Source organism: Pararge aegeria, chromosome 13 (assembly GCF_905163445.1).
Source record: "Pararge aegeria chromosome 13, ilParAegt1.1, whole genome shotgun sequence".
Classification (NCBI taxonomy): domain Eukaryota; kingdom Metazoa; phylum Arthropoda; class Insecta; order Lepidoptera; family Nymphalidae; genus Pararge; species Pararge aegeria.
The window spans coordinates 8,213,335-8,239,773 of record NC_053192.1 but is presented as its reverse complement, the minus strand read 5'-3'; the positions used below and the strand labels follow the sequence as shown (position 1 = coordinate 8,239,773).

The 26,439-nt window shown below is 35.3% G+C and overlaps 2 protein-coding genes across 4 annotated transcripts; one reads left to right on the top strand and one right to left on the bottom strand.

The window, feature by feature from the left end:
- Positions 1 to 4,528: 4,528 nt before the first annotated feature.
- On the top strand, positions 4,529 to 12,011 carry LOC120628595 (kallikrein 1-related peptidase b3-like). Of its 2 annotated transcripts, none has more exons than XM_039897042.1 (5): positions 4,529 to 4,568; positions 6,978 to 7,197; positions 9,055 to 9,161; positions 11,298 to 11,485; positions 11,832 to 12,011. In XM_039897042.1, exons 1-5 carry the CDS (start codon positions 4,547 to 4,549, stop codon positions 11,982 to 11,984), a joined length of 690 nt encoding a protein of 229 aa, XP_039752976.1. In that variant the 5' UTR covers positions 4,529 to 4,546; the 3' UTR covers positions 11,985 to 12,011. The 2 variants fall into 2 exon arrangements, with proteins under 2 accessions (XP_039752976.1, XP_039752975.1); XM_039897041.1 differs by lacking the exon at positions 4,529 to 4,568 and adding an exon at positions 4,631 to 4,796.
- Positions 12,012 to 16,075: 4,064 nt separating this feature from the next.
- On the bottom strand, positions 16,076 to 25,364 carry LOC120628706 (cytoplasmic phosphatidylinositol transfer protein 1). Of its 2 annotated transcripts, XR_005658972.1 has the most exons (9): positions 25,259 to 25,364; positions 25,010 to 25,158; positions 24,434 to 24,522; positions 24,317 to 24,324; positions 23,736 to 23,807; positions 22,517 to 22,771; positions 22,024 to 22,149; positions 20,175 to 20,406; positions 16,076 to 20,140 (listed from the first exon to the last, which is right to left on the bottom strand). XR_005658972.1 is itself a non-coding variant. In XM_039897275.1 (8 exons), the coding sequence occupies exons 1-8, from the start codon at positions 25,307 to 25,309 to the stop codon at positions 20,230 to 20,232; spliced, it is 927 nt and encodes a 308-aa protein (XP_039753209.1). In that variant the 5' UTR covers positions 25,310 to 25,364; the 3' UTR covers positions 16,076 to 20,229. The 2 variants fall into 2 exon arrangements, 1 of the variants encoding a protein (XP_039753209.1); XM_039897275.1 differs by having other exon boundaries at positions 16,076 to 20,406.
- Positions 25,365 to 26,439: the final 1,075 nt, after the last annotated feature.

The following is a 26,439-nucleotide window of genomic DNA, read 5'->3' as shown; positions in this document are numbered from 1 at the left end:
AACTTAATATTTATGTTATTTCTTTGTTTAATCCCCGAAGCAAACACGACGGAATGTTATAAGTTTGACGTGTCTTTGTATGTGTGATGAGATTAATAAATTTTGATTAAGTTTAAAAGATGAATTAGTTGGGAGTATCTTTATCTATGACCCATATCCAGGGAGTTGAAAAAAAATGTCAGTCGCCATTTTGTGGTGGAGTATCTTTATCTAAGTATGTTTGATAAAGATACTCCACCACAAAATGGCGAATAACATTTTTTTTCAACTCCCTCGATACGGGTATTAAATGAAAGGGCTTGACTTGTAGAATAATATACAATACAAAGTCAGGGTTTTTTTAATTTATTATTTCATATTATTTAAACTTTATTTGAAATTCATAAATTATGATTATTTCGAGTTGGACTACGTTATAAGCACTTTTGAAACGCAATAGCCGGTGTGTTTATAATATCTGTTCGGAAGGCAGATTCTAAGAGTCGCGGACAACCGCTTGTATTAAATGTAATAAAACATGTTAAGTTGGCGTAAACATTGAACATCGAATACCTAACTATATATATAATATAATAACAATTGAAAATGAGGAGATTCTCAATTCTACCCTTATGACGTTCGCTATTTCTCCTTACTTTATTTAAGTCGGATATAAATAGAATTTCACCATTACATAAGATGAAAACGCTTGCCTATACAGTGGAAAATGTTTTCCAGTAAAATCCGAAAGCGTTCTTAATGGATACTGGATAGATAGAACATGCACTAGATAGGCACTTGTCGCTTTTAAAGTCAGCACTCTGCAATACTCGATAGAGTTTTTACATACCTAACTAGGATATGTACAATACTGTTTACCCGTATGCACGTTGCAGAGAAGAGGTTTTTCAGTGGATTAAATGTTTTTTCACAATTAATCGGTAGAGAAAAAGAATCACTTTCTGTTTATACAAGTAGTAGTAAAGCTTGTCCGAAGAAGTTCTACCGCCATTCTCATTTCTGCTGCCAAGCAGCATTGTTGTGTTCTGGTCCGACGGGCACGATTGCCAGTGTCTTTACAGGTACTGAGTGGGAAGTTGTAGCAATTGGTAATTTCTTGGCTAAGAAAGCTTACTTGTTCGGTATTTATGAAATCTAGCAGTACTATTCTAATAAACAACTATTCAACTAACGATTTCAAATAAATTTTTGATCCTATAAAGATTTTTTGTAGAAACGGCTTTGACAGAAATTACAGGTGTTACAAGTTACCCCGTGATTTGGGCTAGTTGTAACAGGCTTGGGGAAAATTGTAAACTAGTTTTATATTTTACAAATATTTATTTGTCACATTCAGCATAAATTAACTTGACAAACGCTAAAACAGGTTTAGACTTTTAAGTTTTTTTCTTAACAATTCTTTCTATGGAAAAATATTCAAAAATAAAGAAATAACATGTTCTTTTGATGTGAAACATCTATCTATAGGCGGAGGGTAAAACCGATTGTTGGCGTGGGTTACGCTATATGATTGAATTTTTGTATTAAAATGAATATTAATTTTGTAATAAAACAGTGATTATTAACCGACTTACAAAAAGGAGTGGTTATCCATTTGGTTTTTTTTTAATTTGTGGAACGAATGTGTAATGCTTTATATTTTCATTATGCAATATCTGCAATAACTTACAGAAAAAAATTCGATGTTTCACATCTGCCAGGCGTCCCGTGACGCCTCACACATTTAACTTTTTCAATACTTAAATTCTTAAGGAAATTTAAATTTTAACGTGCCTAATAGGCTCATTATAACAAACGTAGACTTTTATTTTCATTGTAAATCTAATAGAAAAATAATCAAAAACTAACGAAAACATGTTCCTTCTTAAACTATAAAGAAACATTAGGCTCACAGCCATTTATAATAACAAAATCTCATACACGCATAGCCGACTGATAACGTCTGTCCATCTGTCACTCTTCTTCTTTTTCACGTATCTATATAGCCATAAATGGCATAAATTAAAATGTTTTGAAGCTTTTCGTACACTGGTTTTATTTTCCAAGAGTTCAGCAGAGGCCAGTTTGTAAACATCTTGGCTTTGGGAAGCACGTTCAGTTTTTCTTTTTTTAGTATCTAAGCTAAACAAAAAAATATAATAACGTGAAAAGAATGAATTTAAATACGTCCCGCGTAATTTCAAAGAACTAATGAATACATAAGAAGAAAGTACGTACCACTACGTAGTTTTATGTAATAACTTTTCTTAAAAACAAAGTCGCAGTTAATATAATGAGACAAATGTTAATATAATGACAAATGATAAATGTATTTGTACAAATCAACAACTGCTAACAATTAGAAATCCACGATAATCAATTTTGTATATACAATAAAAAGGCATTACCTGGCTTTATAGGAGCGTTTGCGCAATACCGCTTCGTATTGATACTGTCATGTCGGTTTGTAAACAAATCGTAAATACAACGTGTAAATGAAAACCGAAATAATAAACAGGCTTTACAGGTACATTTTTACTGTATCTGAAACTTATCTGTGTAACCGAAACGCTAATAGTTTTTGAGTAAACCAATGGTATAGTTTTTACTGAAAGAAATCATATACAGCCGCCTAACATCACATGCAAAAGTAAAATCAAGTGATTCCTGTATTAGTACGCGTCGCGTGAAGTAGGCACACGTGTCAGTCTTTTATTTTTAATAGGGTTGTCATAAGTAAACACTTAGAATGTTTTGAACTAGTTTGTATGGAAAAATAAATGCTTCTTTTAATTTAATATTTTTACAGGGTGTTTACTTCTGTAATATACTTATGCACCCATCCTTTACCAGTATTTTGTAATCTTGTTACACGTTGTTTATATAAATAATGTTATGACAGCAATAAACGTGAATTCGAAGATTTTATGTGTTATGGTTTCATAGTACATAGTAGTTATGTAAGTTTGTTAGCGTCTCTCTAAAGACGCGTGGGCCTTATTTAATGATTCTTGCAGCAATAGATTCTTTTTAACCTTGTAAGTGTCAGCAAAGGAATGCAGGAAGAAATCTTATCAAAATTATATCATAGTTAAAGCGCCTATCCTCTAACTCCTCGGAGTTATGTGCGATTCCAGCAATTAAATATCACTTGCTTTAATTGTGTAGGAAAACATCGTGAGAAAACCTGCAAGTCTGAAAGTTCTTCATAACGTTCTCAAAAGTATGTGATGTCTTCCAATACTCACATGGCCATGTAAAATACGGTCTAAACCCTTCTCATGCTAAGACCTTTGCCTTTAAGTGGACTTGCGATGATGGTGATGATGACGATGTTGCAATTTGAATAAAAAATCCTCCTCAATTTCTAAATCGTAACACAATACCCCACCAGACACCATGCATCTGCTGGTTGGACTAGTTCATTACTATTTGCAGTTGGGAAAAGTAGAGAATTTGTATCGAACTTTCTCGAAATTCATTCCCTCTTAATAATAATCGTGGTGTAACGTCAGAATAGCTAAGCAGTGTTTTGTCACATTCAAACTTACAGCTTCTTTCTAATTTCAGAACGTGACAGAACACTGCGTAACAATTCCAATGTCATACCACGTTTATGTATGAGGTACTCTGACGTTAGGTTATATCTATTAAGTTGTAATCCTTACTAATATTATAAATGCGGAAGTTTGTTTGTTTGTTCCTTTACGCCCTAACTAAGCAGCTAATCAACTTGATTTTGGTTTAAAGGCAAAAGACTACTACTTACTTAGGCTACTACATAGCCTTTATATCCCAGGAAAACAAACAGTTCCCAACAGGATTTGTAAAAACGTAATAAACGCGGCCGAAGAATGTGGGCAACGGTGTTTATTAAGTACAAGAAGATAGTCGTTAATATGTATGTGTGGTAATACATATTGAAGACCAGGCAGATGTACGGATTCGAGATGCTCCGTTTGATTACACTATTATTCGATATCCGAGATCATTCATAAACCAGCTTCCAGCCGCGACTTTGTCAACGGTCGTTTCGGTTTTTCATCACCGCGACGGGGACATTTGTTTTCACAAACCAAAAGTCCCATTCTATGTCGGTCGCCAGAATGAAGGGTTGTCTGTATGCAAATAATCATTTCGATTGGTTAAGCTATTGTCTATTGTTACGTTATGGCTAAGTTTTGTAAAGGTAACAGAATGTTAGTTTGTCAGTGCTGAAACAGCTGATCTCGTGTGTTTTTCCAAGATAAAAAGAATCCCTCGTTGGTTTCCAGTTTATCAAGTTCAAAATTTCAACACATACAAATTAAAAATCGGTTAAAAGAAATCAGAAAAGTTTTAGGAAAATATATTAATTTCTGTATAGAAACAGTCGCCATGTCGCCAGAAACGCCCACAATTTGTTCTCATAATTCGTTAAGTAATTACCTTACGGAAGCCAATAAATCGCTTACCAATTATTCGCCATAACTAATTACTATTAGGGACATCTACCTACAGCTATACATAGCAAAAGGCACTACAGTTAACGCAGATAGAAAACACTTGTTTAAACAATTGTTATTTTATGTTTCGTCACGATTTCCTTCGTAAGTATGTACTTACTTACATAAAATTAATAATAGCAAAATATTACAAACATTTATTTTATTAGTAGCTATCTATCTGACTAAGTAACTGATAATAATTTTACCGCTTGATTAAAATTATGTTGTTTTATAGGATATCGATTAGTGTAGTGTGTTTAACAGCAGTTTTTTGTGTTGTTGAAAGCAAAAGAGTCAAGAGAGTGATCGGTGGATCAGACGTGCCTTGTGGTTGGTATATGCCGTTTTCAATATTTTCATAGTGTGCGGTTACGTCATAATAGAAACCTACTGTCAAAATTTCAAGTGTCTAACCCCAGTGGTTTAGGCTGTGCTTTGATTATTAGTTAAATGCAAAATAGCCTACCTATAACTATAATATTACATTAAGGCCACCAAGAAGCGATTAGGGTGTACCGGGTATGTTTTCTGAAAATAATATTTATAAAATCCTAACACACGAGTTGGTATGAGAAACAACGTCTTTATTACTTCGAAGCGGATTTTGAATTCCGAAATATTTGAAATAGAAACGTCATCACAACCTACAGCAGGGCTATTCTGGAAGGGCGTTTTAGTAACTCGACTGCTAAATCCACGATGAGTTTGCAAATTCATATTCTCTATAACTCGATAGTAAAGGTGGCGCCGCACTGCCGGATGCGGCGGAAAGATAAACTGCACGTTCGTGACAATTTGACATTATGCGGTAATGTTTGGTATTCGGTAAGGTAATTATTTGCCTCGATCGTCAAATTACTCTCCTTCGAAGCTCGTGTCAAGTTATAAAACAAAAATAGCAATCGAGTTCTAAATTGTATTAGATTACATTTAAGTAAAAATGAGTTATTTTTGTTACATTTTAGTTAATTATAGCTTTTATTAAAACCATGGCACGCAATTTTTATAGATAAAACAAACCATAAAAAACGTAGAAAACTAAAACAAAACAGGAATCCAAAAATGTATTTGCCAAAACCATGAGCACTGATTAGAATAAGTACTTTGTGACATTGACCGGGGATACGTCGATAAATGTCCATACGTGTGCCTATGCTCGGAGGGTGGATATAATTGCGGGAGGGGATACACATTTTATCCTTTCCCCGTGGAGAAAATTGTCCTATCCCCATGCTAGCCGTAATGGTCTTAGAGTAGTCCACAAACTTAGCCGGGGCTATGTGTATATTATATTTGTATATTAAGCGGTGATAGTGCGTTAAAAATATCACTTGCTTCAACGGTGAAGGAAAATATCGTGAGGAAACCTGCATGATTGAGATTGTTAGTGTATAATGTTGTCTAAAGTGTCTGAAGTCCACCAATCCGCTCTAGGCCAGCGTGGTGGACTACGGCCCAAACCCCCTCCGCACTATGGGGGGCGACCCGTACTCTGTAGTGGGCCGGTAATGGGTTGATGTGAATGAATGAATGAAATGTATGTTATAAGTATAATATGTACTGTATAAGGTGATAGTGATGGTGATAGTGATAGTGATAGTGATAGTGATAGTGATAGTGATTGTGATAGTGATAGTGATAGTGATAGTGGTAGTGATAGTGATAGTGATAGTGATGGTGATGGTGATAGTGATAGTGATAGCGATTGTGATAGTGATAGCGATCATTGTTTTAAAATTACATATATAACATATTAAAATAATGCTGCTTTAAACGATAGTTCAATAAATAAATGAATGCAATACACTTTATTTTCACCAACACATAACAAAATAGATAGATATAATCAACAAATATTACACAGGTACAATAGTTCCTATCGCTACAAAGCAACCTCTACTAGGAAACCATGATGTTTAAAAAGCTGATATAAATGTGGACCTACGTCGTAGCTGGTAGCTACGCATGTAGCAAGGGCCTACTTGAAATGAAAATATTCTGACCCATCCCGCATTCTACAAATTTCGGACGCCTTGCTTTCGGTCGAATACTACAAAATCCTTAAATAAGCAAAACGTAAAGTTTTATTTTTCTAAGCGTTTAACGATTAGGTATTTGTTTTTTTTTATTAAATTTCAATATTGTCATTTTTTCTGTTTAAATCAATGCAACAATAATTATCCAGAGAAACATAAACATGAAATATAACTAACATACATACTAATTTTATAAGTTTGTTAGACTGTTTGTTTGTTTGTTTTTTGTTTTACCTTCACGCCCAAACAGCTAAGCAACTGATTGATTTTTGGCTATAGAGTTACTTGACTTTTAGTGCTGGAAAAACATCAAAGGGTGGTTTACAGGAACATTCGTATGTTTACACCAAATATCGTACCTTCATTGCGTCCTAAAAAACGCCCAAACGACTTTATCACGGCGCAGCTAATATTTAGTAATTATAACATTAATTCAATAAAATAAGTGCTTATTATTGTGTTTAACTTTTTTAAGGCTATGAAGTTGGAGTTGCATCTTTGAGAAATGCAACTAGTTTGCGCCACCTGTGTGGCACTGTTATTCTGTCACCTCAAATTGCTATAACTGCAGCGCATTGCGTGGAACATGACCCAGAAGAATATTCAATCTATCTCAACAACTATTGTAACAGAGATAACGAGACAGCACCGCACACTCAAGTTTTGGAAGTCATTAAACATCCTTCATACAATCAGTAAGTACTTAAAATTGAAGCGAAACATTGGGAAAGTGAGTTTTATTTGTTTCGCCTCGTTTATCTTGTGGTACCTTGCTAGCATGTTTTACTACGGATCGTGAAGTCCTGGGTTCGAATTGGATAGCGCGTTAAACCGTAGGTTCCGGTTATTATCATTAGCATAAAACAAAAGTTGTTAGAGCTCACCAATCTGCATTGGAGCAGCGTGGTGGGTCTCTACTCTATAATCTTTTCTCCTATGAGAGTGGAGGCCAGTGCCCAGCAGTGAGTCCTTAATAGGCTGCGGATGATGGCTCACTTTCTTGGTTCAGTCTATCGTGTAAGTGGCCTCTAAACAACTAGAAGTAAGCAAAAAATTCAAAAAAGTTACTTATTTATTGGTTAGAATGCATAAATAATCTTGCGTGAATTAGCACTTTTCCCGGCTGTCCATCTTTCTACCTTCCATATATTTTTCTTTCTTCCATATTTCAGAGCCCTAAGACATGCATGTGTTTTATTTTTTTTTCCTTCAATGTACTCGTATATTCAGGTATATACCGGATTCTCCCTTCCAATCGTTACTTAGGAGACATTCTAAAAATAGGCAGATTGCTTACGCTCATTTTCCTTAGAAAATATAATCAATAACGTATCAAAAACAAATCTGTTTGTCAGGGACAAAGAATGAAAACAACTGAGTTACCTACAGCAACTCATGTGGCTATAGCTTTAATAGGAAGACTAATATTATAAAATGGAAAGATTTGTTCGTTGGTTTTTCTGTTTGTAATCGATCAACTTTCAAAGTACTAAACAAATTTTAATACTTCTTTCACCCTTAAAATCTATCTCATCCAGAAGTAACATAAGTTAGTATATTTAATTTCACTTATAATAACATTTCACCCTGAAATAGTATAATGTTACCGAGCTGTGAGTGACGCGTGCACTGACTCAATGGGCTATGATACATAAATACTATGCACTATGTATGCACTACAAAAACACTGGTAAGTCTCTTATAAATAAGCCATAACAACGGATTTTAAGTCGATTTTTTTAAATTTAAATACTATTTTCAACTGTCATTTTTAGGCATAGAATGGCACGTGCAAATGGTTTTTTTACAATATTAATCCTGGATCATTTTGGCTAACAATTCAAAATACCAGCCTGGACCTATGAAAGTGGTACCCACCCCTGTGCCACACACGTTCCTCCGTCGGCCTCTTTTATTCGTATAATGTGATCATGTTATTTAAGTTCTCTAACCTAAATTGGCTTCAGTTGGTCTTTTTATGTCATTTTATGTCATAAAGTGGCCATTAGATACTAGGTACTAATCGATACAAGGATTTCTATCATTAGTTTCTTTGTTTTCTAATCAAAACATTTTTTTTTTTCAATCATTAGTTTCTTTGTCTTCTAATCAAAATATTTAGCTATAATATTTGACAGGCGTTTGGCGCAGTTTGCAGCGACCCTGCTTTCTGAGCCCAAGGCCGTGGGTTCGATTCCCACTACTGGAAAATGTTTGCGTGATGAGCATGAATGATTTTCAGTGTCTGGGTGTTCATATGTCTATTATAAGTATTTACCTATGTTATTCATAAAAATATTAACGGTCATCTTGCTACCCTTACTTTGGGGCTAGATGGCGATGTGTGTATTGACGTTGTATTTATAATAATTTGTAATAATATAATAAAAAAATTGAAACTATACTTAGTGTCAGTGTTGATTGGAAGACGAAGCTAAAAATAAAAACTAGTACTGCCAGATACAACGTAGACGGTATTGTAGGTATAAATGAATACAGATGTATGTATCAAGTAGCCGATTAACAAGTGTCAATAACTTTTATGGTTTCAGAATCACACGAGCTCATGACATTGCAGTGTTGCGGTTGGAACTTGATTTGGATGACACAACTTGGCTTGACGATACAGTGTTACCCAACTCCTCTTTCGGCATATCAGGTAACTGTGAATGAACTGTTAACGAGCTCGCCTTCGAACAATCGCAGCTGTCACAGCCAATGGGCTATTATTACAGTGATTTTGTGCGTCTGCCAAACGTTTCAATCAAATTAAGAATGTATTGCACACGGAAAGTTAAATAGAGACAGCTATAGGTACATAAGTACAGTCCTCATAGGACCGATGAATTTGGGGTTTTGATCTAACACGGTGCGCCAATGAAGATTAAAGATTATCATATCACCAGATGTTTCTTGAAATTTTTTCCGGCCTTCGGTTTTTTAGAAAGAAACGAACTGTTAGTTGTCCCTGGATAAAACTACTTATCCTTATATCTGCAAACGGCTATGTGCTAAAGACCGGTGCAGCGGTTGAGCTGAACATAAGTAACAAACAAAGAAACTGAAACATTTTCGCATTTACAATATTAGTACCGGGATGCGAAAAGAGGAAATCCCTTAAAAATATCCATTTTCAGTAAACGTTGTAAATTTTATTAAGTGGAAGGCTCAAGGGCTTTTAGTTATCCGGTATCGTACAAGTTCGCAAGCAATCGACTCTATCGGTTCTGGTAGACAAAGGTCTAGCCACGTAAAACAAGTCTCAGTGATAAGAAACACGAAAGCATTACACCAAAAGTGGTGTAATGCTGAGCGCTGCGATGCGTGGCTACTTACCATCCTACCAACAAAGAAGTGACATCAAGTGATTTAGTTTTCCGGTACGATGCCGCGTTTAAACCGACCCATACTAACTGGTTAGCCAGCTACCACTGCCACTACCACTAACACTGCTAGCATGAGACAATTCGGTGAAAAAAAGCAAACGTGGGATAGCAGTTAAGGGCTAAATTGTAGTAAAATATCCGTGGGACAACAGTAAGTATTCTCAACTCGCTAATTCTTATTGTTAACAGCGAACAATAATGCTACGTGCCAAGTAGGACTAGGGCAATACACTCAAACAACCTCAACACAGCGCCTTCGCAGTGGTAGACGAGGTCCCCGATTTTTACGCAACCCGGACATAGTCATAACAAGTCTCAGTGATAAGAAGTCAGTGTAAATTCAACCTACTCGTCGGTTTCGTACATTACCAGTGGTGATTGAAATAGAGCAATAATTTCATGAAATTGCATGCCGTTATTTTAATATTATGCATAAAATATATGCTATTATATCTAGTTGATGTTGTGGTATGTGTAGTTTATACTATGTTGGAGTATAATGAAAATCGAAAATTTATTTTATATTCACGTACAAGCGATTATCAACGTATCAACTTGAGATTGCAAAAAAAAATCCTGGTAAATGCATTATTTTTTGGGGCACCCGTTGATAACGTGAACAAATAATTTTAACCGTACGGGCACGAAAAACATAATATCATATTTGCGAGCATTGACCCAAATTGCACTCCATTTTCCCCTCAATGTTAAAGTACACTAAACCAGTGTTTTTCAATTTTTGTGCTTGACTCTATCCCAACGCTACAGATATCGGTCTTGTTAGCAGGAAAGGAGAGGAATTGACAAATCTGTGTGCTACATTTATTTGCATAACACTACCTCAAAGACAGAAAACACAACAAATCATTCACATCCATGATCCACTATCGAAACGAAATGTTCGTAGAGGGCATTCTTAGATTATATGCGTGTAGTGCTACGTAAAAGAAATAAAAATACACGTCGCGGATTATAGCAAATAGCGTAACGGCCGGTCTACACGGCGCGTTGCGGTGATTCATCTTAAAAAATTTAACGCGTTGGCGTCCACGCGGAAAATCTGGCGCCACAACGTCGCGTTGCTTCGGCGCCGCACTGTTGCTACGTTGCGGCGCCAACAAATATACTCGGCGCGGCGTAGTAGACCCCTCCTCACCTCGTCTCGATGATTACAAGTCCGGCATGCAAGCGCTACGGTACTGGACTGCGCCGTGTGGAATACCATGCATGAATGTCTATGCAGAATGTCGCGGCACCGCTCCAGCTCCGCGCCACTGCCGTAACGTGTGAACCGGCCGTAAAATACACAACAATATTTATTTTAGGTTTGGGTTTGATTAATCTGGATGATACCTAGCCCCATTTACTTACTTATAATCCTTGTATCCTGTTTTTCTTTATTTATTTAGAAGACTGTACAATTTACGGTTACGGCTACAGAGATTTAAAGAAAAAAGAGATTTCTCAGACTCTACTCGCTGCAAACGTGAAAATTGTATCGCTCTATGAATGCAATAAAGCACTGGGACAATACGTGGCTCCGAAATATGACAGTGGAATGTTGTGTGCTCTTGGAAATAGAGTGGACGCTTGTGAGGTGAGTGCAAATTTAAAAGCCATAAAAGCGCAACAGTTACTGAGTTGAACTTACATCCGTAAAAGTGATAAGTAAGTCACGTCAGTAACGTTCATATCCTAAGTTATCCAACTTAGGTTATAAACGTTACTGACGTACGAACTCCTTATGGTTAATTGCATCTGCATTGAACAGGGGAATATAATATGCATTTCTGTGTAGGTTATATTTTATATATTTATAATTTAATATTCGAAATCGAGAAAAATATAAAAATGAGAATGCCTTATCAACTTTATTCAAATTCTGTTAATTTTTTATCCATTTTATTTCCCTCCGTTTTAAAGATTTGTTTTCAACTTGACAGGGTGACTCCGGTGGGCCACTCATATGTTCGGGCAAAATTGAAGGTCTCTCTAGTTACGGCGTCAGCTGTGGTATACCCGGTCTGCCTGGAGTGTATACCAGCATTCGGGCTAACTTACATTGGTTGCGGGGACTTCTGGAAGATGAAAAGTAAACAAATAAATAGTTGATCGAATATGTACCTTGTTTTTTAATTCTTATCTTTAGAATAAGACTTTCAAGATTTCCACATTTGAGACAGGGATTTAGAGCAAAGTCCGAGCTGCTCGAAAACAGGGCGACGTGTTCAAACGAGTATCGCCCGATATTAGTGGCTATAACCAGGAACCGACAGTTTAAGTACCTTCGTCCTGCCAGGCGAAGTTTTTTCGCACTAATACTTTGCGAGGACCAAGCAGTTGGTAATTGACATGACTTGATGGTTAGTGGTAAACCATCCCCTAAAAAGAGAGCAACACTTCGCAGGACATGCGTGGAACGCTTCATGGAACCTGAGGTGGTAAGCCTCATGTGCCTGTAATTACACTGGCGACCACTCCTTTCAGACCGGAACAGAGCAATGTTGCATGGCGCCAAAAATAAGCATGGTGGTTTATATTAACAAAATTTCAAAACTTTTATTAAATATTCCTCTACAAGTTAGCCCTTGTCTGAAATGTCACCTGTTGGTAAGTGATGATGCAGTCTTAGATTGTAGCGTGCTGTCCTGTTAGGGAGTATGGTAGTTATACCCCTAATTGGCTTCTAGGCGACATCGCACCGGAATACTAAATAACGTCGCACGGGACACGTCTTTATCGGTAGGGTGGTAACAAGCCACAGCCAAAGCCTCCCACCAGAACAAACCACGGTAAATTCGGAAAAAATAAATTCCCAAATTGCCCCTGCCGGGAATCGAACACGGGACCTCCTGCTTAAAATCACAGCGGTCAACGTTGCACCAGGAAGGTCGTCAAAAACTTACATGCAGAAGGCTAGCAAAGGGGGTACTAAGCCGATGTAGTATTCACTATTCTTAATAAAGAAAGTTTTTGTTTGTTATTTTTTCCTGTGATCAACACTTTAAATAACTATATACAAAGTTTTCTTAAAACAAATACGCACTGACAAGTATAACATCAGCTGTTCACAAAAAAGTTCAAATATAGTCACAGATTGCTATGGCAACTGAAAAAAGATTAAGGTTATGCCTTCTACTATTACAAAGGTATAACCTTAATCTTTTTGCCAGTTTTCAGTTGCCATACAGAACATGTACTATAACCTCATTTACATAGAGACCATCATCAGTGGTTGGTATGATGATGAGATCATCGTCATCACACCAACCACCACTGTATTAGTATTTATGTATATTATTCATAAAATATTCATCAATTATTTTAGTAGGTACCTACTCATAGCACAAGCCACAATTACTTTGGGGCTAGATGGCCATACGTGTATTGTCGTAATATATTTATTTATTTATTATTATATGTATTTAAACTTGTTTCAACTGATAAACTTATTTTTTTAATTTGTTTGGGTTGAAGGGGTGGGTGAAAAGGACAAAGATCTTTGTTACTTTATTGATTTAATACGTTTATTCATTGTTCTTAGGGTTAAAGATGAACTTCAAATTCATTTATTTGCTTAAAAAATTTTTACCCATACCACAAGAGATAAGCTTTCCTTTGTACACTTCATGTATCTTATGTTTACAATCACAATTTATGGTATGTACATAAATAATAAATAAGACGCTACCACTCTTGTATTTGTAAGCTCACTGTGTCAAGTATCCCCTTTCTTAATGACCTTGTAAGTATAAACATGCGATGTTGCTATGGAAACGTTCGTGTTGCAACCGACGTAAATATAATGTTCCTTGCTGTTTTTACCCCGCCACCTACTCGCCCCACGCGCAAGTCGACCCACCCCCGCCTACGCTTAAATCAATAGGTTTCGATATCATACGCTTACGTGGTACTTAATCATATTATTAACAAGTATTTTCCCGCGTCTTCGGCCGTGCGACTCTTGATAAGTTTCCTATACAAAATTTGATTAAGCCACTTGTAAAATACTAGCAATATCTAATAACACTGCTATTACACTCTCTTGCTAGCTATATCCATAAGCACATGCCGAATGCTTCGTTCCCCAACCTCGGATCCCAGTTCACAGTTGACAGTCGGCAGCTGACGAGCAGAGTCAAATGCAGCTGGCATTTGACTCTGCTATTACAACTTCGATCTACAACCACTACACATACATACTGACTGACTGACTGGTCGTCGTCCTTTTGATGTTGTTTTCGCCGCGTGGCACCAAATCAACATCACTTGCGTGTCCTCCGTGCTCGAGAATGCGTCACATCCCCTTCAGATGTAGGTGGGTGACGACGACGACGACTTCTAGCTCGATCTAAGTTGTGCGCATCTTGTTCTGCCGCGTCTCATTTTCATTAATCTTGCACATAATTGTTATTTCTAATGTAACTATTGCTTTTTCTTGTATAAAAATTGAATAATATTTAATTTTGCTGTGATAAATCAATGTGAAAAAATCTTACATTTTCGACGGATGGCAGGGTACCTTAATACCCCCGGGTAGGTACTAGGTACCTTAGTCTGTTACAAACCCGACGCATTTCGTTGCGCCTTCCGCTTTTGCTATTATTTCATTCGCTCGGCTTTTAAAAATCGTACAGCGTAATAGCTTTTGCTAAATAGCCTTCCTGTAGAATTTGAAATTTTCTGAAAAACTTGTATTTTGAAGGATTAGCGCGTTAAAACAAGAAAACAACTCGACAGCTTTATTATTATCTAGTACCTACTAGCGCTTCCCCGTGACTTCCTCGGCGTATGCGTGCCGCTAAAATGACGCTAAATAGTCCACATTCCCCGAAAATTCGGTTATCGATTAGGTAGGTACAACAAAAGGTTTTCAAACAAATCTGAATGGTAGTTTCAGAGATCAGCGCCTGTAACAAACAAACTAATATGCAAACTTCAGTTTCATTATTAGTAGTAGGTACTGATATATAGATGAGTATCTAGGTAAACCTTTCTCTTTAATCATTACCAATTACCATACCTATTAACGCATTACCACGTTACCAATTACCATACCTATTAACGCATTACCACGCATGAGTTCATGACGACACCCTGGAAAGAGGCTCGTTTATTGTAACAAACGTTTACGTAACGTATTCTATAATTAATATATAGTACTAGTTATCTACATAGTACCTATTAATTTTGATAAAATTTCATATAAAATACCTATTACCTATGCGTCTTTGACCGTCTCTTTTTGTACGCCAACACTAACTACCGTAAATAAGTCAATGTCAAAGCAGACTTCTGCATTCAAACCACTTCCGATAGACGCGACATACAATTTTTACGTTTAGTTAGATAGATGGTGATAACTAAATGTTGATAAAGATTACACGCTACGAGATAATATAATATGCTAAGAGGGTTTCAAAAGCGGCCCTGGTTTCAGACACACACATACTTACCTTACAATTATGAGAGAATTTTACCGTAAGAGCAGCAGTTGCGGCGATACGTTTCTTAGAAATTTTCGTTTCTTTTCGTCTTCATTTTCGCTCGCTTGATTCGTTATAAAACCTTAATCCTATCGAAATATTATACCTTCAACATGTCCAGGGTAACACCCACCCCTCTCTGGAATTTTTCCATCATTTCAATTTTTTATAGTTAAATCCAGTAGATGGCTTTATGGCGTGGAATTGACAAAACATTTCTGCTTACGTGGCACAATGGTGTTGGCGCTTAAAATTTAGGGGCCCCGAATACGATTCCGGCTGGGGCAATTTAGAAATTTATATTATATGAATTTTATCTGATCTGGTCTAATTGAATGCTTTAGCCGTGGCTTGTCACCTAAATGACAAACCCTCGCCGCCTAGTAAATAAGCGTTGCGGTTCCATGAACCGATTATGGGTTTATTATAACTGCCTTACCATAGGTTAGCGCGCTATAATCTTAGACTGCATGATTGCATCCACACTTACCACCAATTAAGATTGAAGAATGATAAACAATTAAAAACTATAGCCAGAAGAATGCGGTTTCGAATCCCGCAGGTTATGTAATTTTTACATGTAAGTTTGTGTACCAAACTTGAAATGAATAAGGGCTAGGTTTAATTCATAAGCAGTTTGAAGTACGAACTGCGCTGACCATTAAGAAAAATAAAACGAAACTGTTTTGTACATAATATATTTTACTACGCCAATTCATTTTAAACACCTAACAAACTTTAACACACCTTAACATAAATACAATACACAATCTAAATATTACAATAAGAACATATTTAACTTTAACAACGCAATAATATCTTGTAAGTATTACTACAATAGTATTGAATTTATAAAATCAATTAAATTGTAACCATACTAATAATTAGGGAATGTATATTTACCGTTTTTATACTGTAATATTTAGGCCTTTGCAAATTTATATTGAAAAATACTTAATATTCTAAATAATATCACTAACTTCTGATTATATTTGTACCGAGTTACGAAAATAAAACCATAAAAATAAATTATTACATGCAAAATATTGCTATATTTAGTTTTCCCTCCGTTCTACGTCACCGACTAACCAGTTTAATTCTGCACTGCATTTTCCTGCTTAGGAATATCCTAAGCAAATGCTTATAATTTGATGCCACTAAATGCGTATAATTTGGTGCTTGCATTGTGAATCCGTTCCATCCGTTTTAAAAATAATTATTTTTAAAAATAATAAGTACCTACCCGTGATAAAATAATATTATTCGACGCGTGAGTAATATCATATTCATTTTAGGAACATCATCGTTATTCGTCAACCAACAACAGATATATTCTATAACTTATGACTTTATCTATGACTAAAAAACTAAAAAGCTGAGTTTGATTAAAGTTGGGCCTTCTAGACAAGATAATGAATGTCAATTCAATATGAAAAAAGACAGTTATTATATTCTACGCCAACTTTTATGTCATTACATCAAAGTTTGCTTAAATGCTTCATGTTATCTCGCATACATGCCTCGTTTCGAATCCTTAACGCTCTGACATTTATAAGGTGCTGTCAATTAAAGAGTGACAAGACGAAAAACACACTGCACACCAATTCCGACGTTATGCCACGTTTATTGATGGCCCTTGGTGATTTAGCAAAATTCGAGTAGAGATACAATCTAATCTAGTCCTTCTACTGTATTTATGCTGACAAGCAAAGTACGTGTATAGTAAGTACGCATCTCAGTTTAGCGGAACGAAATGATGTGCAGTTAGTTTTCAGGAGATAATCAGGTTCGTGGTACACACGCAATCCGACGCAAATGAAGAATCTCTAAAATGAAGTAAGCCAAGCGAAGCCACTAGTGGACTAGTAGGTAGAACGTCAGTGGATGTGTCGCCCTATACAAAGCGTCCTATGCACCGGCGACACGAGTTCTAGTTAAAGTGTTGCAAACATGTTTTGGTCTCACACATACAAACATTTGACGATCGGTTAGATTAGACGATCTTTAAATTGTAATAATTGTGCGTAATAAAATTTGATAACTTACAAAATTCTTAATTCAATCTTGAAATATAAAAAAGAAAATACAACATAAAGAAAATGTAAACCATTTATGCCAGTTTTCAGTAACGACGAACGAGGCTATGCCTAAGTAAGTAACGCCTAATCAAAGAAGATTCCTAGGCATGCATTTACCTTTCACCAATCGATTTTCACTAGGCAACTCATATCACCTAACTTGTCTATGGTTCTTGCAACAAGGCGTGTTATTTTGTGACTGTACTATCATATTTCGTATAGATTTAAAGTTATTATAAAGAAACGAATTTACATGTATTATGGCACTCGTGATACAGGTCTCCCTAGTACGAGTGCCAAAGCACTCCCGTTGGCTTCATATTTTACTGTGCACCTTGTAACCTATTTATGATAAAAGTTGAATTTGAATTTGAATTTATTCATATAATTATATTTTTTACATCTGTCAAAAGTTAGTTTACAAGTCCCCTAAACTTTACGAAACGCCGAATCGGTGTCGTAACTTTGCGGCGCCTAACGTCGTTAGGCATCACATAAGAGTTAAAGACACGTTTATTTCTCTAAATTACTAGGCAACCGATTAAGGCGATTCCTAGGTTTAGTGAAGACGGGTATTAGTAAATTTGATTTTATACAATATTCAATACTGTGGCCTATCCTGTTATACCTAAACAAATCTCTAAACTGTCAGGTTTTATTTTATATGTGAGAAGGACAAATCTATTTTGAGACCTATTAGTTACGCAGTGTTTTGACACACTTCAATTCCCACGTTTTGCCCTCTTACAGCACTATTTTTAGATCTGTAATTTTTTTTTAGTTTGTAGATCTAGGTAGGTACAACGGAATAAGCACCATTGCCAATTTATACCACAAATATTCGAAGTTTGTAAATCAGAAATCGTACCCACTTTTAACATAACCTTTTTAAATAATTTGTGTTGTATTTCTCTAAACAACAGGTACACATGTCCTCTGTAAATAACTTAACCGAAAAGTATAATAAAAATAATAGTATTATATTATGTCAAATTATACAATAATATCTTTATGCGGTGAGTGAGCTAGAAAATGCAGAGGCGTGAACTTAGTTGATTTATAAAAGCAGTGGCTACTATATATAATTTATTTTGAATTCGAGCCTGAAGACTTAATTTTTTTATCATATTCTGTCTAGTTAATGGAGGGTAAAGTTAAGGAGATCCATCTGTCTATGAGTCTATGAAAAGTCAAAAGTGCATCTCAAAAGTCATCGTGCAATTATAGCAGGCCCGCGAGCGGGTTGGCTAAAAATTTGTAAAAATCAAATCACTGTCTACATTTATATTGTTTATAATTACAGTCACGTGAGGTGTAACACCTTGGCCTCAAGTTATCGGACACAGCGCAGCAGTTTACACGATGTGTTCTTTGCATGCTCTGTGAGGTGTTAAAAAAATCTCAAAAGTAATTTTATAGGTAATAAAATAAAATAATTAAGTAAACATAATATTACTAAATTCATTTGTAATACTTAAATAATTAAGGTGTATTTTCATGAATTACACTAGTCACCAAAAATATTAAATTTTTCAGCTCACTGTTCACCCTCCACTGTTTTTACAATGGCTAAATTTATATAATTCTCTCTTGCTACACTACCGCTGTTTTGGAGTGTTTATGAGACGAAATTCGACGATTGTTTTATACATTTAAAAAATGCTATGTGTAAATAAAAAATATTAAAAACTTGTTCATACTATCACACTAGATTTCTTATTACATACAAGATGTCTATTAATTTATATTGAATCTCATATTAAAGAAATTGAAATTATAAATAAATAGTTGTTGCCCGCGACTTCTCTGTTTCTATTCCATGCCCCTTTCCAGAATGCAAGCTATATGTTTACAAATAATCGATAAGATCTAAAGGCTATTTGTTTCAATTCCCCGTGAACTTTACCCTGATTCTTTTTCGGGCTACCTATTCAACTATATTTGTTTCTATGATGAAAGCTTTATCTGTTGATCTGTAATTATATTAAGATCGATGCAGTTGCTAAGGCAATTAAAGTAACAAGCAAGCAAACAAATAAGACACTTTCGCATTTATAATCATTATACAAATATAGTTTAAGTAAAGGGTAGTACTATACTTTAGGCTTTACTGGCGTACAGTCTCTCAGAATAATCAGTCAAATTAAAAAGCTTACAATTTCTTACATTATAGTCAAAATGAAATAATAAATATTAATGATAAGTAACGTATCTTATGACCTTGACTTATGATACTCTACAACGTGCAATGCAAGACTGAAACGACTAAGTGTGAAAATGGATAAAAACAGAGCTAGCTTGTTAAAAAAATCCGTGCGTTATTTAGCCTCGCGAATTATATCCACCGCGGACGACGAATAAATTTTCTCGCGATTACTGACAGTATTGATAGAGTACTAGGCATAGACGCATTTCTAAAATGTAGTTTAATCTGTACGCAGTGCAGCGTTATAACAACCTCGATATAACAAATCCGAAAGGAACAAGTAAATATTCGTTATATGATACACGTTCACTACATACAAGCACAAAAGCACTGCATTTGATCAATAGAATTACCAATCACTTTAAAAAAACCCATTTTTAAATATCTTTCACACAAAATGGTGTGTTCTAGTAAAACATAACTGAATCTAAAAAGTATCTTGAAAAATTGTTTAAAGATTGCCTAGTAGAAGAAATCATGAACTATCAGAAATAAGACATTAGATTTGAAAAAAAAACTAAACCCTAGATTTAGGGGTGAGATCAAACTAAATATCTATGGATCTAAATTATTATGACCACGAAAACCATGATTTGGATTCTGATGAGGGTGTAGTGGGGCTTTTAGGTGACTTTGGTGTTGCTGGTTGGGAAGACTTCGGCGTTGCTGGCTGGGAAGACTTCGGCGTTGCGGGCTGGGAGGGTTTCTTGTCGTCTTTGTTTACGGACTCTTCTAATGCACTTTTAACCTGAAAATAAGTTTCCTTATTATTTTCTTTGCTTTGATCCATTAACATTGCTGACCTCTATCGTTACCCCTCATACTATAAAAGTCATCATATAAATGAAAGTTACTTAAAGTAAAAAAAAAAATTTAAGTAATTTACGTTCATATTTTACCATTAGCAGCAAGACTTTTTTTTAATCCTTTGTAGTTAAAATTTACCAAATCAAAAATTGAAATTAACTTGAGCGAAGCCGCGGGCAAAAGCTAGTTTTATTCTATATATTATGACAGAATACAATTGTCACCACCCCCTTGACACCCGAGCACCCAGCGCCCTTGTTGTTATTATTCCCATCTACTGCGATCACCAACCCGTCCGGCCAGCATGGCGAGTATGGGCAAAACTCTCCAACTCTGCCCATCGTAGTAATTATAAGCAAGCCCTACCCTTGGGAAAGGGCTCCAGTCCAACAGTGGACTGTTATAGGCTACTGACGTTACTGATCGAGAACAACACTGCAATACGAGCGTCCAAGGCAAATTATAGTGTCTAGTGTCCTCTGTGATACTGCGATCATCATCACTTTTCAGCTTTTGGTAATTATGCAAGATGGCAAGCGGAAACAAGGCGGCCAGCTTCTGCGATATATAAAGATGTGCTGAAGCGTCATATGAAGCAATGTTCCATGGTTCCGGCAAGATGGGAGACCTTTACGAAAGACCGCTCACATTGGCGGCGCTTAGTAAACACGAACGTGACGAAATTTGGGTTGAGACGAATGATGCTAAACGCGAAGACTAAAGGCCCGACAACCAGCGGCCTTATCATATAACTACATTGCCGGTGTGTTGACGTGTAGCGAATGCAGCCGCACGTTTAGCACAAAATCAGGTTATGCGAGTCATCAAGAGCTCACCAGCGGCGCTCTGAGCCGGAATCCGAAACAGTCGCTGTGACCGAATACGGTTAGGATTGATTGATTGAATTATGTACAGACCCTCCCGTTTGGAGAGGCCTTTAGTCCAGCAGTGGACTTTTTTTAACGACATTCGTATGTCACATGTGGCGCTTCCAATGCGGACCAAATTTAAGGTGTCATTTGTACAAGGGCAACCAGTCCAATAAATGACCGCCTTCATATAAAAAATGCGGTAAACTTTTTTTTTTTTTTTTTTAAATATACTACGACAATACACACATCGCCACCTAGCCCCAAAGTAAGCGTAGCTTGTGTTATGGGTACTAAGATAGCTGTTGAATATTTTTATGAATATAATACATAAATACTTATAATATACATATAAACACCCAGACACTGAAAAACATTCATGCTCATCACACAAACATTTTCCAGTTGTGGGAATCGAGCCCACGGCCTTGGACTCAGAAAGCAGGGTCGCTGCAAACTGCGCCAATCGGCCGTCTAAATGGCTTAATGATCAGTAATTTACATAATATAACTGCCTTGTTGGACTAGCCCAAGTTAGGATATTGGTGCCTTCTGTACCTCGAAGAGAACATGTCGTTTAATATGTGAGAACTTATCTATATCATATATAAACCGCAAAATAGACTAACCAATCTAAGAATTCACAGCCATTAATTATTATTATATGTAATGTAATTAAAACACATCACCTTTATGTTGGTTTTAGCTTGCATCTCGTGCTCATAATTTCTCACATCTTCTATTGTCATATTGAACCATTCGTCCATCCATGTAAACGCTTGCCGATGACCAAGAAGTAGGATTTCTCGAATTGCCTGGTATGGAAATAATTATTTTAACTTACATGCACTTTACATATGTTGGTAAAAATCAAAGAAAACACTTAATGATTGAGACCAGAATGCTGCATATCTTCTTAAATAGACTGGTTTTTTTTTGAGCCAAGAGTTCAAATAATTAAATAGTATAATGTGTATCATACTGCATTTTTCAATTCAGAAACAAAATCACTGCAAATGAAAAGAATGAAAATAAAAACTGCAGACCTCATGTTGTAAAAATAAAAGTATGTTCTTAAATAATTTAAGTGTCTTATCTCTATTATATTCTTGTCTCTATTATACATGCAATGCAATACAATATTTTTCACTTTAAATAATTTTTTTTTACTTATGTACATACCACCTGAACATACTCTTCCACTTTTGTCTGCAGTCCCCATACCTCGAACTTAGCATTAACAACTTTGTAGCAGCACATAATGGGCTTCTGAGTGTCTCTCCACCCCTCAAGAAGGGGCCCTCGGCCAGACTTTTCAGATTTATACAATTTGGGATCCTCTGACTCTTTATAATGATGCGGCTTGATTTCATCGAAAGCTATGTCCATAAAATCAACTTCTCTCAATTCTTGTTCTTCCTGTGTTAGACCCAAGCACTATAAACAAAAGGATAAATAGAGTTAATTTATTAATATATAATCTGAGTTTATGATAGGCGGCTTTTAGGCTCTGGCTACTTACCAACATACCTTTAAGAAGCCATAACCATAAGCCATACCCTTAAAAGGCTAGCCCGCTTCCATCTTAGAATTTAACACCTTTCATCAGGTAAGATTGCAGTCAAGCGCGAACTTGTAGTGAATTAAAAAAAATTATATAAATTTAAAATAGTAGATGAACTTTGTAACATCTAAAACTGCCTACTCATAGACAATCATAATTCAATATAATTTTTATGTATCCTAATCTAATGCCATTCTTTGAAAATAATCTTTAGTGGCAATCTGATACAAAAATAATAAGATTGTTCAATGCCCAGTTAGTAAAAAATAAAATTAAATTGGTCAAGCCATCCAGGTCCATCTGTACATGTACCAACCTATACATAAAAGATGTATAGGTTTCTTCTTGTGATCTTATATTATTTTCTGTTGCAGGATGATTCTGAACATAATTATTTGAATATAAGGGTTTCATTCAATGGAACAATTAATTTTAACTCAAGTAATTGTGCCATTGAATTAATTAATTAATACACTTTTATTGTATACCACATAAAAATCCATGCACACATATTGTATACACTGTTTAAACTAGTTATTTATAATTTTTATAAATACCTAGTTAACACTATGTATATAATTTGGCGGCCTTATCACTACATAGTGACCTCTTCCAAGCAACTGATGGCGTAGAACACAGCTCAAGACAAGAGATATGTGGTGCATATAAATATATACACATATACATACCTATATATTTATACATAAATACTATATATATAATAAACTTATACACAATATTATATATACATACTCATAAATAATATCTATATATTGATAGGCAAAAAAATTATATATTATAACATTTTTTATTGGATTTAAATACTTAGTCACTCACATTTTCAGTAGTCCCATTATTATCTTCATATCGAGTCTGAATAGATATTGAAAATTTTGGTATGAAGGAACACTGTAATAAAAATAATTAATTATTAAAATATATTAAATTATTTTAAAGATCTATTCACCAGTTAAACTGTGTTTATTAGTAAGTCAGTTTGTATTTATTTTGAGTACAATTATCCTTAGGTGTGTTAAATATAAGTTTTCTATGTCATTATCAGCCTGTGTGTCACTGGTACAAAAATTGTCCCAACCCATTACTACGGGTCTGGGTCTTTTTTCAGACTTAATAGGCATTCAACCTTAGTTAACCACCTGCTAAGTGCGGATTGGTGGACTATACCTACCTGAATTGTGATTAATTCTAAACACGCATAACTTAGAAAAGTTAGAGGTTCCAGGGTTTAAGGTATAGCCTAATGTAACCACTAAGCTTCACTAGGCTATCACAGCTCCATATTTAATTTTATCATTTATATTAATATGTATTATTATGCATTTACATATTATAATTTTATTTTATTTATATATGGCTTTTAGATTTAAAGGAAAATAATTAATACTTGTTTTACTTACTGTGTATTCTATGAAGTTTATGGCCGCCATGAAAGAAATAATGAACATAATTAGTAAATAATAGATATCTTAAAAAGAAAGATTAAATTTCTATCAGATTACTAAATTCATAGTTACCAGTAATTGTGTATGGGTAGTAATTCCATGCTTTTTCAGTAACGTAGAAAATCTTTGGTGTTATACTTTGGATCCAATAAGGTAAATGGCTGAAAATATGTATAAATTACCACAACTACATTTATTATCATAAGTATAATTTTAAAGAATATAATTTCAGTTTAATATAGTTATGTAGTTGATTAAGTGTATTATTTGTAGTGTTAGCATTAATCCATTCAATACCACAAAATGCATTTTACAAACATTTTTCCCTATAACTTACTATTCTTTTGTGAACAGGAACTAAAAAAATTTACTAAGCAAATAACTGTTAAGAAATGCATACTCTTTTTCAATAAATACTTCATCTTCCATAACATTATTTAAAATATATTTATTGCTACAGGAAGTGAAGGTTGCCTAAACTAAAACTATTGTTTTTTAGTTGGATGAAGCCATGTCGTGCCGAACCCACACAATGTCAGCAGAAATAAAAACCAATCGTATTTTATTGGAGATACGAATTCTAATAATTGGTCAAACTATTTTACACTTGATTAGATAATACATTGCTTTAACATAAATTGACTTTACCTAGACAAGTGTATTCTCTTCTCAGTGAATTGCCCAACTCCATTTGTTTCATCCTTAACTTGCTCATTCGCTACCACCTCCACGCCTTCTCCATTGCTTGATTGCTCGAAACTGTGACGAGCAATCATATACAACTGCCCGATACGGTACTAGAAATATTCAGAATAGGATCATTACATTTGTATTACATTTCAGAAAGATGTTTACGCATAATTTACAAAGTACTTTATTCAAATCCGTTATCCATACCTCTTCGACGGTCATTGGCATGCAAATTCTGAATTCTTTTGTAAGTACCATCGTAAAGAATTTCTATGTTTCAGGATAACTGAAAAACTCTTCAAGTTTATCATTCAATTCAATTCAATTCTTGTTTATGGCTTTTGTCTGTGCCAACTGGGCACAAGGTACTTCGCCAATGTCTTGTAGATGAAGAAGGCACGAAGGAGATTGATCGGTGAAACTAATGAAAAGTTAATTTTGAATTTGTACCAAGAAATAGTTGTTATTAGCTAGTTAGCTCTTTAACCTAAGGCAGCACAGACAACACATGCATATATATCTAACACAACACATGCATATATATCTAACACGGATATTTTTTGTACATTATACTTTAATTTTATTACTTACTATATATTTACACAAAAATCTACAATAAGGACTGAAAACAAACATTAAAAAACATTTAACACTCAAAGGACGGGGGACTTTGGGAGGAAGAACGTCATAGAGGGGATAGGTAAGTTTGGGACAGTTAAAAATAATATGAGTTATAGTGCCCTCATCCAAGCCACACTCACAGATGGAGTTGTCCCTTATCCGGAGTTTGGCCAGATGTACAGGTGTGCTAGCATGACCAAGACGCAATCGGGAAATTGTGGATGAAGTCCAGCGATTTGTACTCCGAGAGTGACAAAACCAGGGTTGTCTTGGTATGTTTTGTTGGATGGTAGCGTAAAACTTACCCTTAACCAATTTGGAATCATTCCAAAAAATTTTCCAGGCTGTTTCCATATATGTTTTGGCAAGAGTACATAGGTCCTGCGATGAATTTTTAAAATGATCTAGAGAACCTGACTCAACAGCTGTTTTGGCACATGAGTCAGCAGTCTCGTTTCCTGGAATACCTGAGTGGCTTGGAATCCAAACCAGTAAGATGAATAGTCCTTTTTGATTGCAAGAGAGCAGAGCCTTCCGGATTTTTAAGATAATGGGAAATCGTGATTTGCTGCGAAAGGGGTTTTCTTTAATAGACATTAAACAGCTTAAAGAGTCAGTCAGAATAACCGTCTGTTGTACGTTATGGGACAGTGCAAACAGGATTGCTTCCAAAAGAGCAATGGCCTCTCCGGTAAACACAGAAGACTCGGGAGGGCATTTAAATTTTAAAACAATTCTGTAAACAGGAACCCAACATGCAGCACCAA